Source organism: Bufo gargarizans, chromosome 4 (genome assembly GCF_014858855.1).
Source record: "Bufo gargarizans isolate SCDJY-AF-19 chromosome 4, ASM1485885v1, whole genome shotgun sequence".
In the NCBI taxonomy this organism is placed as follows: Eukaryota; Metazoa; Chordata; class Amphibia; order Anura; family Bufonidae; genus Bufo; species Bufo gargarizans.
Window position 1 is genome coordinate 190,037,190 of NC_058083.1, and position 12,761 is coordinate 190,049,950.

Sequence of the window (12,761 nt, forward strand, 5' to 3'; positions counted from 1 at the left end):
AAAAGGATCCTGTCTGTTGAGCATCTGCCTTTACTCGGTCAGCATTTGGTCAATAATCCATAAATATTGCTAAAGCCCCCAAAAAAAAAAACAGGAGTTGATACAAAACAGAGATGACACATGAATGAAATACTTGCATGTCTTCTGTATTTTGTACCCACTCCTGCTTTTGGCTACCAAATCATAAGCCAATTCTGATGCAAAGTAGGGACCATGTCATACAGGCCTTACAGCTGCTACATAGACAGGATCCGCTGTGCGTCTCATTTTTCCTTCTTTCTGACAGATCAGAAGAAGGGTCAAATAAATGATGATGTCAACCAGGCCAAAAAGGCAAAATAGTAGCCCAGTCATGGAGTGGCCTAGTGACATAGTGTTAAGGTGGCAGCAACATGAGGAGACCACAGAGTGGCCCAGTGACATAGGTGTAAGGTGGCAGCAGCATGAGGAGACTAGTGATGAGCGGCATAGGCAATATTCGTTTTCGCGATATTTCGCTAATTGTTTGCATAATATTCGCAATAAATTCGCAAATTCTAGAATTCATGATCTCCGGTCATTATTTTCGCGATTGTGACATCACAGCACAATGTCTGTATCATGTATGTATGGACAGCAGAGAAACAGTAATTCCTATAACACTACTTAACACCCTGCACTAGAAACCTGTGTGAAGTTGGCACCCCATGTTCTTAAATTTCAAAAAGAAATACACCATTCGTTTGTGCTGCGTTTGTGCGGGTTTGTGCCACAAAAATTAACGTTTGCGCCGCTTTGGTTTCCGAGATATTGCGCTCGATTTGCTGAAACCCCGCCCACTTTCCACCCCATGTTTTTAAATTTCTAAAAGAAATACACCATTCGTTTGTGCTGCGCTTGTGCTGGTTTGTGCCGCAAAAATTAACGTTTGCGCCGCTTTGGTTTCCGAGATATTGCCACTTGATTTGCTGAAACCCCGCCCACTTTCCACCCCATGTTTTAAAAATTTCAAAAAGAAATACACCATTCGTTTGTGCTGGTTTGTGCCGCAAAAATGAACGTTTGCGCCGCTTTGGTTTCCGAGATATTGCGCTCGATTTCCTGAAACCCCGCCCACTTTCCACCCCATGTTCTTAAATTTCAAAAAGAAATACACAGTTCGTTTGTGCTGCAAAAATTTACGTTTGCGCCGCTTTCGTTTCCGAGATATTGCGCGCTTGATTTGCTGAAACCCCGCCCACTTTCCACCCCATGTTTTAAAATTTCAAAAAGAAATACACCATTCGTTTGTGCTGCATTTGTGCTGGTTTGTGCCGCAAAAATGAACGTTTGCGCCGCTTTGGTTTCCGAGATATTGCCACTTGATTTGCTGAAACCCCGCCCACTTTCCACCCCATGTTTTTAAATTTCAAAAATAAATACACCATTCGTTTGTGCTGGTTTGTGCCACAAAAATGAACGTTTGCGCCGCTTTGGTTTCCGAGATATTGCGTGCTTGATTTGATGAAACCCCTCCCACTTTCCACCCCATGTTTTTAACCCTGACTCTAGACCCCCCCAGGTGTGCTGCAGCTTGCCCCCCTCCCGCCCCCTTTCACAACTTTTTTTGGGGCACAAGCATATTATATATTTTTTTTCTGCGTACGCTGACTGTGGCCGGGACTCTTAGAGTCACTGTTAGCGCATCGCACGCCCCACCGCTGATCAACTTCGGACGGTTGATCAGCGAGTTTGAATAAAAAATATAAAAAAATCACATTTTTGGGCCTTTTTTTATTTTTTTGTCTGTAAGGTTTAGGGTAAGTTCCCGAACACCCGTCCCCCCACACACACGCACACTCCCCTATGGCCTGCCGGATGTTCTAGACGGCATATGCCCAGCTTGCCTGCGAGTCCGAGAGCCCCAGTGAGGATGAGGATAACCCCACTTTCCTTTTGTCATCCGCGTCCTCCTCATCATCTAGCAATGATGATGAGACCCCAAGGCGGCGGAGACGCCGCCAGGTGGAGCAAGGAGACCGCCATGCTAGGGACCCTGTGGCCCACACTAGTACGAGAAGCTCTGGGGCTCGTACTAGTTTTCCGGCCCGCCAGTTAAGACCACCGGAGCCCCCTACCGGTGAACTTGTCTGGTATACCCAGAGCGTTTTGAGCCTGTGATTCCTGATTTTGTAGGCCAACCAGGAATCCAGATTTCCACAGTGGGCTTCACTGAATGCGACTACTTTAGTCTTTTTTTCAGTGACCCCTTTGTGAATCTGATGGTGGAGCAGATGAACCTGTACGCCCGACAGTTCATTGCTCAACATCCGGGCTCCTTTTTGGCTAGGCCCGGTGGCTGGACTCCGGTCTGTGCAGCCAAGATGAGGACGTTTTGGGGCCTCGTGCTGCATATGGGCCTAGTCAAGAGACCTAGTGTCAGGCATTACTGGAGTGGGGACGTCCTCTACCAGACCCCACTTTACAATTATGCAGATAATGCAGCATGTCCCCCCAAGGTGATCCTGCCTATGACCGCCTGTACAAAATCAGGTCGGTCATCGATCACTTTGGGGCCAAAGTGCAGGTGGTAGCCCTTATCTAGCAGTGGGTGCATAAGGTCCCACACAAGTTTCCCGCTAACACCCAGAGTGCGGGGACATTCTGGGGGTTAAATACGGGAATCTCGCCCCTCGTACACACAAAACTTGTAAGTGCACCCTGAGGTACTCTCACAAAGTTTGTACAGCTTCACGCCATACCTCGCCCGCTTAGAGGGAACATACTGGCGGATAATGAGTCTCCCCTTGAAAGCAATGAGAGACTCATCAACCGCGACTTCCCTTCCAGGTACATAGACCTGCACAAATTTGGCCCCAAAGTGATCGATGACCGACCTGATTTTGTACAGGCGGTCATAGGCAGGATCACCTTGGGGGGTGACATGCTGCATTATCTGCATAATTGTAAAGTGGGGTCTGGTAGAGGACGTCCCCACTCCAGTAATGCCTGACACTAGGTTTCTTGACTAGGCCCATATGCAGCACGAGGCCCCAAAACGTCCTCATCTTGGCTGCACAGACCGGAGTCCAGCCACCGGGCCTAGCCAAAAAGGAGCCCGGATGTTGAGCAATGAACTGTGGGGCGTACAGGTTCGTCTGCTCCAACATCAGATTCACAAAGGGGTCACTGAAAAAAAGACTAAAGTAGTCGCATTCAGTGAAGCCCACTGTGGAAATCAGAATTCCTGGTTGGCCTACAAAATCAGGAATCACGGGCTCAAAACGCTCTGGGGTATACCAGACAAGTCACCAGTAGGGGGCTCCGGTGGTCTTAACTGGTGGGCCGGAAAACTAGTACGAGCCCCAGAGCTTCTCGTACTAGTGTGGGCCACAGGGTCCCTAGCATGGCGGTCTCCTTGCTCCACCTGGCGGCGTCTCCGCCGCCTTGGGGTCTCATCATCATTGCTAGATGATGAGGAGGACGCGGATGACAAAAGGAAAGTGGGGTTATCCTCGTCCTCACTGGGGCTCTCGGACTCGGAGGCAAGCTGGGCATATGCCGTCTAGAACATCCGGCAGGCCATAGGGGAGTGTGTGTGTGTGATAAACTTTATTTGGTGTGCGTGTGTGTGGGGGGACGGGTGTTCGGGAACTTACCCTAAACCTTACAGACAAAAAAATAAAAAAAGGCCCAAAAATGTGATTTTTTTTTTAAAATTCAAACTCGCTGATCAACTGTCCGAAGTTGATCAGCGGTGGGGCGTGCGATGCGCTAACAGTGACGCTAAGAGTCCCGGCCACAGTCAGCGTACGCAGAAAAAAAAATATAATATGCTTGTGCCCCAAAAAAAGTTGTGAAAGGGGGCGGGAGGGGGGCAAGCTGCAGCACACCTGGGGGGTCTAGAGTCAGGGTTAAAAACATGGGGTGGAAAGTGGGAGGGGTTTCATCAAATCAAGCACGCAATATCTTGGAAACCAAAGCGGCGCAAACGTTAATTTTTGCGGCACAAACCAGCACAAACGCAGCAGAAACAAATGGTGTATTGCTTTTTGAAATTTAAAAACATGGGGTGGAAAGTGGGCGGGGTTTCAGCAAATCAAGCGCGCAATATCTCGGAAACGAAAGCGGCGCAAACGTTAATTTGTGCAGCACAAACGCAGCACAAACGAACGGTGTATTTATTTTTTAAATTTAAGAACATGGGGTGGGAAGTGGGCGGGGTTTCAGCAAATCGAGCGCAATATCTCGGAAACCAAAGCGGCGCAAACGTTAATTTTTGCAGCACAAACCAGCACAAACGAATGGTGTCTTTTTTTTTGAAATTTAAGAACATGGGGTGGAAAATGGGCGGGGCTTCATAAAAATCTAACGCGCAATATCTCAGGAACCGAATCGGCACAAACGTTCATTTTTGCGGCACAAACCAGCACAAACAAATGGTGTATTTCTTTTTGAAATTTAAAAACATGGGGTGGAAAGTGGGCGGGGTTTCAGCAAATCAAGCGCGCAATATCTCGGAAAACAAAGCGGCGCAAACGTTCATTTTTGCGGCACAAACGCAGCACAAACGAATGGTGTATTTCTTTTTGAAATGTAAGAACATGGGTTGGAAAATGGGCGGGGCTTCATAAAAATCTAACGCGCAATATCTCAGGAACCGAACCGGCACAAACGTTCATTTTTGCGGCACAAACCAGCACAAACGCAGCACAAACGAATGGTGTATTTCTTTTTGAAATTTAAGAACATGGGGTGCCAACTTCACACAGGTTTCTCTGCAGGACCTGTAAAAACATTTTCACAGAGCACACGTTTTGTCTCTCTAGTTGCTATATACACTGTTCTGACAATGTATAAAGGAAAGTTTTCCAAAAACATTACTTCTGTCCAATTATTAGTTTAAGAGGATACTGATTTTCACTGAAGAGGCACAGCGGTGTATGGAGATGCTCCACTGGCAATGCTCCATTGAAAAAACGTATGCAATATAACTGCGATCAGCAACCTCTGGCACTCCAGCTGTTCAGAGACTTCAACTCCCAGAATTCTCTTTTCACTTTTATGCGAGGTACAAAAACAGCTGAGCAAGTGTGCATGCTGGGAATTGTAGTTTCACCTGGAAGGTTGCCAATCCCTGCACTATAGTCTTGCCTCATCAATGCAGCTGTGTTTCAGCTGTGGTTGAATGAAAACCATGGCAATTAAAGATACAGTAATCGGCATGTACCGCAGCTTTTTTGTTAATAACTAGAGATGAGCAAATCTTTAAGACATTTGATTCGGCCGATGCGAATTTATTTGTGGCAAATCTCGTTAAAAACGGCTATTTCCTGGCTGCGGAGAGCCTTTATAGTGTTGTAGAACATTGTGCCTTGCAGTAACATGCAAAGGGAGTCTGCTGTTAGAATAAAATAATTCTGTGAGTCAGTATGTAGGGATGAGCGAACCCGTGGAAGTTCGGGTTCGCCGGGTTCAGCCGATCTTCAGGTCAGGCTGGCCCCAAACCCCATTAAAGTCAATGGGGACCCGAACTTCACTTTATTATTTTCCATTATGACATGGTTATAATGGAAAATAATAGGATTCTTAAGACAGAATTATTCTTTCTTCGGGACCTGCGATTATGTCACCGCTCTCATCCTGTGGCGAGCGCGGTGATGTTACAGATCCTGCTGAAGATAGAAAGAGAATGGAATATTTGCAAGTCTTCTGCGTTTTGTACCCACTCCTGCTTTTGGCTACCAAATCACAAGCCAATTCTGATGGGACCATACAGGCCTTAAAGCTGCTACACAGACAGGATCCGTTGTGCGTCTCATTTTTCCTTCCTTCTGACAGATCAGAAGAAGGGTAAAATAAATGATGATGTCAGCCAGGCCAAAAGGCAAAATAGTTGCCCAGTCATGTAGTGGGGATGGTGGGAACAACATGAGAAGTCCACAGAGTGGCCCTATGACATAGTGGTCAGGTGGAAGCAGCATGATGAGGTCACAGAGTGGCCCAATGACAGTGTGCAGGTTGGATCATCAAGAGGCCACAGAGTGGCACAATGACAGAGTGAGGAGGTGGTAGCAGCAGCATCAAGAGGAGGCCACAGAGTGGCACAATGACAGTGTGAAGGTGGCAGCAGCATCAGGAGGCCACAGAGTGGCAAGGTTACATAGTGTGGAGGTGGCAGCAGCATTTGGAGATCACAGAGTGATCCTGTGACAGAATGTGGAGGTGGCAGCAGCATGAGGAGACCACAGAGTGAGCCGGTGACAGAGTGTGGAGGTGGCAGCAACATCAGGAGGCCACAAAGTGGCAAGGTGATATAGTGTGGAGATGGCACCAGCATCAGGAGGCCACAGAGTGGCAAGGTGACATTGTGCGGAGGTGACAGCAGCATGGGGAGACCACAGAGTGGCAAGGTGACATAGTATGGAGTTGGCAGCAGCATGAGGAGACCACAAAGTTACTCGGTGACAGGGTGTGGAGGTGGTAGCAGCATGAGGAGACCAGAAAGTGGCCAGGATACCAGAGAGTGGAGGTGGCAGCAGCATGAGGAGGCCACAGAGTGGCAAGTTGACATAGTGCGGAGGTGGCATGGGCATGAGGAGACCACAGAGTCACTCAGTGACAGAGTGGGGAGGTGGGTGCCAATAAGAGTACCCGCTGATGATGGTGGGTGTAAGAAGGAGCACTTGGCATCAGATGTGTGGCATCAGGCAGGTGGCAGCATTAGAATAGCTGCTGAGGCAAGTAGCCATATATGATCTAGTCTGATGCATCGGGCATTGGTGAGTGGAAATCCTGGCTGATCCACGCCTGATTTATCTTGACAAAGGTCAGTCTCTCCACATTTTGGGTGGACAGGCGAGTTCTTTTTGGGGTAACTATGGCCGCTGCACTAAACACCTGCTCTGATGCCACATTACTGGCCGAGCAGGACAGCTTTTCCAGAGCAAACTCTGGCAGTTGCGGCCACAAATCCAGTTTAGCTTGCCCAGTAGCCCAGCGGATCTTTAAAGTGGGATGGCAGGGTGATGTCCAAGTATGCCACCACCTGCTGGTTCAGGTCCTACTCAATGTCTAGCTGCTGCTGCTGGTGAGTAGTTTCTTCACTATACAGGTGAAGAAAGCTGCTCATCAGCGACTTTAGACTCAGGCTGCTGCTGATGGAGCTGGTACTGATCCTGCCACCCCTCCCCAGCAGCTATGGCAGCGGAACGTGAGTGCAGAGGGCCCCCTCGGTCAGACCTGCGAAAGGATGAACAATGGCGCAGATCGGCAATGGCAAACTGACTACATAGGATGTCTCTATAGTAGTTCAGTTTGTCCTCCCTCTCAGCGGCTGTAAAAAAGGCCCCCATTTTGGACCGGTAGTGAGGGTCCAACAAGGTGGAGAGCCAGTAGTCACCTCTTTGCCAAATGGTGACAGTTCGGCTGTCACTACGCAAGCAGGTGAGCATGCATCGGGCCATTTGTGCAAGTGACTCAGAGGGACTCCCTGCCTCTATCTCCTTTGCCATGGTGTGTCTGGGTCCTCTGCCTCCTCTTCCTCATAGCCCTGTAGCTCCTCTGGCTGCTCCTGCTACCCCTCTCTTGTCACTTGTGTATAAAAAACACCCATTTCGCTGCACAATGCTTGTTCTCCAATCTCCTCCTCCTCCTCCAGCTCCGCCCCCACAGGGCTCATGTGGCCGTGAGATCTAGGCGGCACGTCTCCAGTCCCCTGACCAGCCAGATTTTCCAGCATCTGTTCCAGTACATGAAGCAGTGGAATGACATTGTTCAATCTGTAGTCCTGGCGCTGTCAAATAATGTGGCCTCCTCAAAGGGCCTGAGCAAACGGCAGATGTCACGCATGAGTTGCCACTGGCTGATATCGAAGTTAAACAGGGGAGTACTCCTGTCCGCTTGGATCATCAAGAAATCGTTTATGGCCGCCTTTCTGTGTTTGTATAGTCAGTCCAACATATGGAGGGTGGAATTCCAAAGGGTGGAAACGTTGCATATCAGCCTATGTTGGGGGATGCTGTTCTGCCGCTGCAGCTCAAGGAGGGTGTTCTTTGCAGAGTGGCTGAAGTGCATGCAAAGTTTCCTGGCCATTTTTAGGATGTCTTGCAGATGGGTGGAAGACTTCAGGACCCGCTTGACAACTAGATTGAACACGTGTGCCATGCAGGGCGCATGGCTCAGCCCTCCTTGACACAGCGCAGACACCATATTGTTCCCATTGTCGGTTACCATGGTTCGGATTTTGAATAATCATGGAGAAAGCCAGGATTCGATTTTTTGATGAAGGACACGGAGCAGTTCCTCCCCTGTGTGACTCCATTCACCCAGGCAAACGAGGTGCAGAACAGCGTGACACCACCATGCCCTGCACATGTGGTATGCTGGAGGAGCACTGTGAATTGTCCCTACAGTGGAGGCTGAGGACACGGTGGGGGATGAGGAGGCAGAGGCAGACATTGTCGCAGGACGAATGGCATGAGAATGTGGAGGCACCTGGCTAAGTTCGGCTTCTGCGCCGTTGGATGAGTGCACGCATACTGTTGTCTCTTGGCAATCGCTTCGGTGATCAATTGCTGATGGAATGACTGACGGGGAGTAGGAGGGCGAGGAACAGGAGCATCAGGACCAGCAGATGATGGGAAGGACAGACAGCTTTTTTTCAGCTGAGGTGGTGGAGCCTTGGAAAAAAACTAAGAGGGGCAGTGAACTAAGTAAAACATGAAACTTTATTGATTATAGGGAGATAAAACCAGCCCCTACAGACAAACAACATGTACACCATACACAGAGGTACACTGATAGGATGGCGGGAACACAGAGGCGCCAATCCCGTCTAGGTGTACTGTGTGTGGTGGGCAAGACCACTGGTGGTAGGTCGGGTATGGCTATGTTGAGGAAGGTAAACTAGCCCTGTTGCCTCCCTACTTGGCCTGGTCCGACCCTACTAGGTAATCCACGGGACGGGGTCCAAAAAAGCCCCGCAAGGGGTGGCCCCGACTGGAACTCTCGTCCTGTGTAAATGACCCTAATGAGGCCCTAGACACAGGGAGAGTGCAGGCAGTCCGAATGCTGACAGCCTGAGCCGTAGAAAAACAGACTATACACAATGTTAAACACAACATATAACCCCGCCACCAAAAACCTGATTGAGGAGTAGAGTGACGGTGGTGCTAATGCGTCAAGGATTCAAGGGTCCTGGGTTTTCCTGGGAGGAAACGCGTCGGAACGCATTAGCACCACCGTCACTCTACTCCTCAATCAGGTTTTTGGTGGCGGGGTTATATGTTGTGTTTAACATTGTGTATAGTCTGTTTTTCTACGGCTCAGGCTGTCAGCATTCGGACTGCCTGCACTCTCCCTGTGTCTAGGGCCTCATTAGGGTCATTTACACAGGACGAGAGTTCCAGTCGGGGCCACCCCTTGCGGGGCTTTTTTGGACCCCGTCCCGTGGATTACCTAGTAGGGTCGGACCAGGCCAAGTAGGGAGGCAACAGGGCTAGTTTACCTTCCTCAACATAGCCATACCCGACCTACCACCAGTGGTCTTGCCCACCACACACAGTACACCTAGACGGGATTGGCGCCTCTGTGTTCCCGCCATCCTATCAGTGTACCTCTGTGTATGGTGTACATGTTGTTTGTCTGTAGGGGCTGGTTTTATCTCCCTATAATCAATAAAGTTTCATGTTTTACTTAGTTCACTGCCCCTCTTAGTTTTTTTCTGATTGTCATTTGAGCAGTATTCAGGGAGGCACTATTGCCTGCCCCTGTCTGACCATCGCCATTTTTGTGGTGGAGCCTTGACTGCCTGAAATCAGCTGTGTGCCACTGGGTGATGCAGCGGTTTCTGCGGCAGGCTGGACCACCACATCAGAGCCACGGTTCTCCCAGGCCACTTCATGGTGACGCTGCATATGTTGACGCAGGGTTGTGGTGCCAACATTGACACCCTGGCCATGCTTCACCTTCTGCCCACAGATTCTACATATGGCCATGTTTACCTCCTCTGGCGGCTTAACAAAAAACTGCCCCCCTGCCGAGTAGGTGATTTTACCCCAACACTGACTGACTGCTACTGCCGCTGCCTCCCTGCACCGCTACTTCCCAGGAAGTGGTCTACACCGTGCACGTTTGGCTCCCGACCTCCCACTGCTGCCACCCTGCTGACTTCCGGCCACGCTAGCTACTTGCTGGCTCCACTGCTGCCTCACGGGCAAGCTGCCACCCTCTTCTCCTGATGATGATGATGAAGCCCCTTCGTCACCCGACCCCCAAGTGCAATCAGCTACTACATCATTATCATCAAGTACTGTCTGCACATCACTGATGTACTCAACTATCTTTGGGTCAGGAGCCTGACCGCTCGCAACACCAGCACCCACGCCACTCTACTCATCACTACTTGCCCACCTAGTGGAGGAAGCGGCTGATGTCTCCTCCACATCTTGAGTTGCCAGTAGCTGCTGACCATCTTCTAGTAGCTCGCCCTAACTGTATACGGGAGCTGAGCCCACAGCATATAATACTTCTCTGGCTGAGGGAACAGATAAGGACAGAGGCAGGCTGAGGACAGGTGAGGGCACAGGGCAGTGTCTGATGTCACTTGCGAGGAAGTCAAAGATCGAGTCAACCATTCAAGAATCGCTGGGTTGCTGGTCAAGACACGACCGCTAGCTGACACTGGGAGCTCAGGCCTCTTGAAGTGACCCCTGCTTCCATGGCCCCTTACTGTGCTGCGACCTCTGCCACTCCCCTGTGCGGGGGACTGGCACTTTTCTGTCTGACATACTGTTAGATCAAATAAATAAATAAAAAGGAAAATAAAACACCCCCAAAAAGTCTGTAATTTTTTCACTTCACCACACAACGGCTAATAAGCCCTTTTTTCATACTAATACACACAAAAAAGGGCTTTAGAACCCATAACTGCACTGCTGAATGGCAAATATATTTTTATTTGCCACTATTACATGACAAATAGGGCTTTATAACATAACTGTCCCGCTGAATGGCAAATATTGTAATGTATAATGTATTGTTAAACTGGAATTCCCACAGTATATTGCGCTGTAATTATACTTAAAGTATTTATTGCAGTGCAATTTTGGACACCAGTAGAAAACTGTACAGGCAACTGTAATCAGAGGCGGATTGGAAGCCTAAAGTGGTCACATATTGTAGGAGGAGGGGCAACAAAAGTAGGGGGGTTGGTAATACCATAGCGCAAAATACCACATACCACAGTATTGCCCCAAAAGCTGTCCCTCTGAGATGTCCATCAATAGTTGACATTTTCTCTCCTCTTTATCCAGTTATCTCTGATTGAGATATGGAGCAGGGGGCTTAGGAGGTGAGATGCAGGACATAGTTGAATTCAGGAGGGCTTGTCGCTGGGCAGGTACATGAGTACCCGTTTCTCACATAGTTAATTACCATTGCTAGCTTATTATGTACTCAGCCAGTAACAGAGATTGGGGCTTTTGCAGGCAACCCTGTACAACGGGTCCACCAGGAAATTTCCCTGTAAGGTGTATGGCCAATCCGCCCCTGACTGTGATGGATTCTTGTCAAGTTAGTGTGCAACAATTGATCCTTTTCTGGAGAGATCATACTACCCAAGTCCCCAAGTGTCAGCACCTCTTTAACAATTACTGCCCTTGTAAAATCAGAAAAGGCAAATTTATGGTAGAATGACAGTTTACATAAAGCCATATAGCAAAGTGTTCAGAATCATGTGGCCTGATAAAGGGAAACTCCATAAAAAAGTAGGAAGTCTATATTTTGCATTACACACCCCATTTCATTTCTATCATAATCTTGACATTGCAAATAGATCATTAACTTTTACAAGTAAGAAGAACCTGAAGTCATTATCCTGCACTCAGTAGACTTAATTTAACATAAAAAGCACGTAAAATTCCGACTAACATTCACACTGCTGCTATCGTTCAAAGGTTTCATGCAGAGCATTAACCATTGGATTTTCAGGTTTTCTATCGGATTCGTTCAACCTATATTAACTCACATTGTAATATAAAAATCTGGAAGTTAGCATAGATTTGTAATGGAACACTCACTTGTCTGGGAAAAGTAAAAGATGAAAAATAAACTTTTCCAGATCATTTCTCCTGGAGCTCCAGACTAGAATCTCTTCAAGTTGTTTCCAAGAAAGAGTTATATCGTAGGCATCTACTCTTATGAAAAGGTGTCTGGTGATCACGCCTACTCCTGCTGGCTAAGCTCCACATCCAGGAGTGTTTGACTAAAGTGCAAAGAGGGGATGGAACACACCAGAGAAAAAGGTCTGAAGTCATCACAGTCTTCCACACAGAAAGCAGCGGTTAGGTAACTCACTCAATAAAGTGTTTGTAATAATTCACAGAGTGTAATGATGATATACAGTGGGATGCGAAAGTTTGGGCAACCTTGTTAATCGTCATTATTTTCCTGTATAAATCGTTGGTTCTTACGATAAAAAAAATGTCAGTTAAATATATCATATATGATATTTGAGAAGTGAAATAAAGTTTATTGGATTTACAGAAAGTGTGCTATAATTGTTTAAACAAAATTAGGCAGGTGCATAAATTTGGGCACTGTTGTCATTTTATTGATTCCAAAACCTTTAGAACTAATTTTTGCAACTAAAATTGGCTTGGTAAGCTCAGTGACCCCTGACCTACATACACAGGTGAATCCAATTATGAGAAAGAGTATTTAAGGGGGTCAATTGCAAGTTTCCTTCCTCTTTTAATTTTCTCTGAAGAGTAGCAACATGTGGGTCTCAAAACAACTCTCAA

General features: G+C 47.9%; 1 protein-coding gene across 1 annotated transcript in view; it reads right to left on the minus strand.

Annotated features, from left to right (window-relative positions):
- LOC122936187 (melanotransferrin-like) overlaps positions 1–12,178 on the minus strand; it is a 141,778-nt gene extending 129,600 nt beyond the window's left edge. The window contains exon 1 of the mRNA XM_044292268.1: positions 12,039–12,178. Coding sequence (XP_044148203.1) covers positions 12,039–12,084 — 46 coding nt within the window. The 5' untranslated portion in view covers positions 12,085–12,178. The remainder of the gene's footprint in view (positions 1–12,038) is intronic.
- Positions 12,179–12,761: the final 583 nt, after the last annotated feature.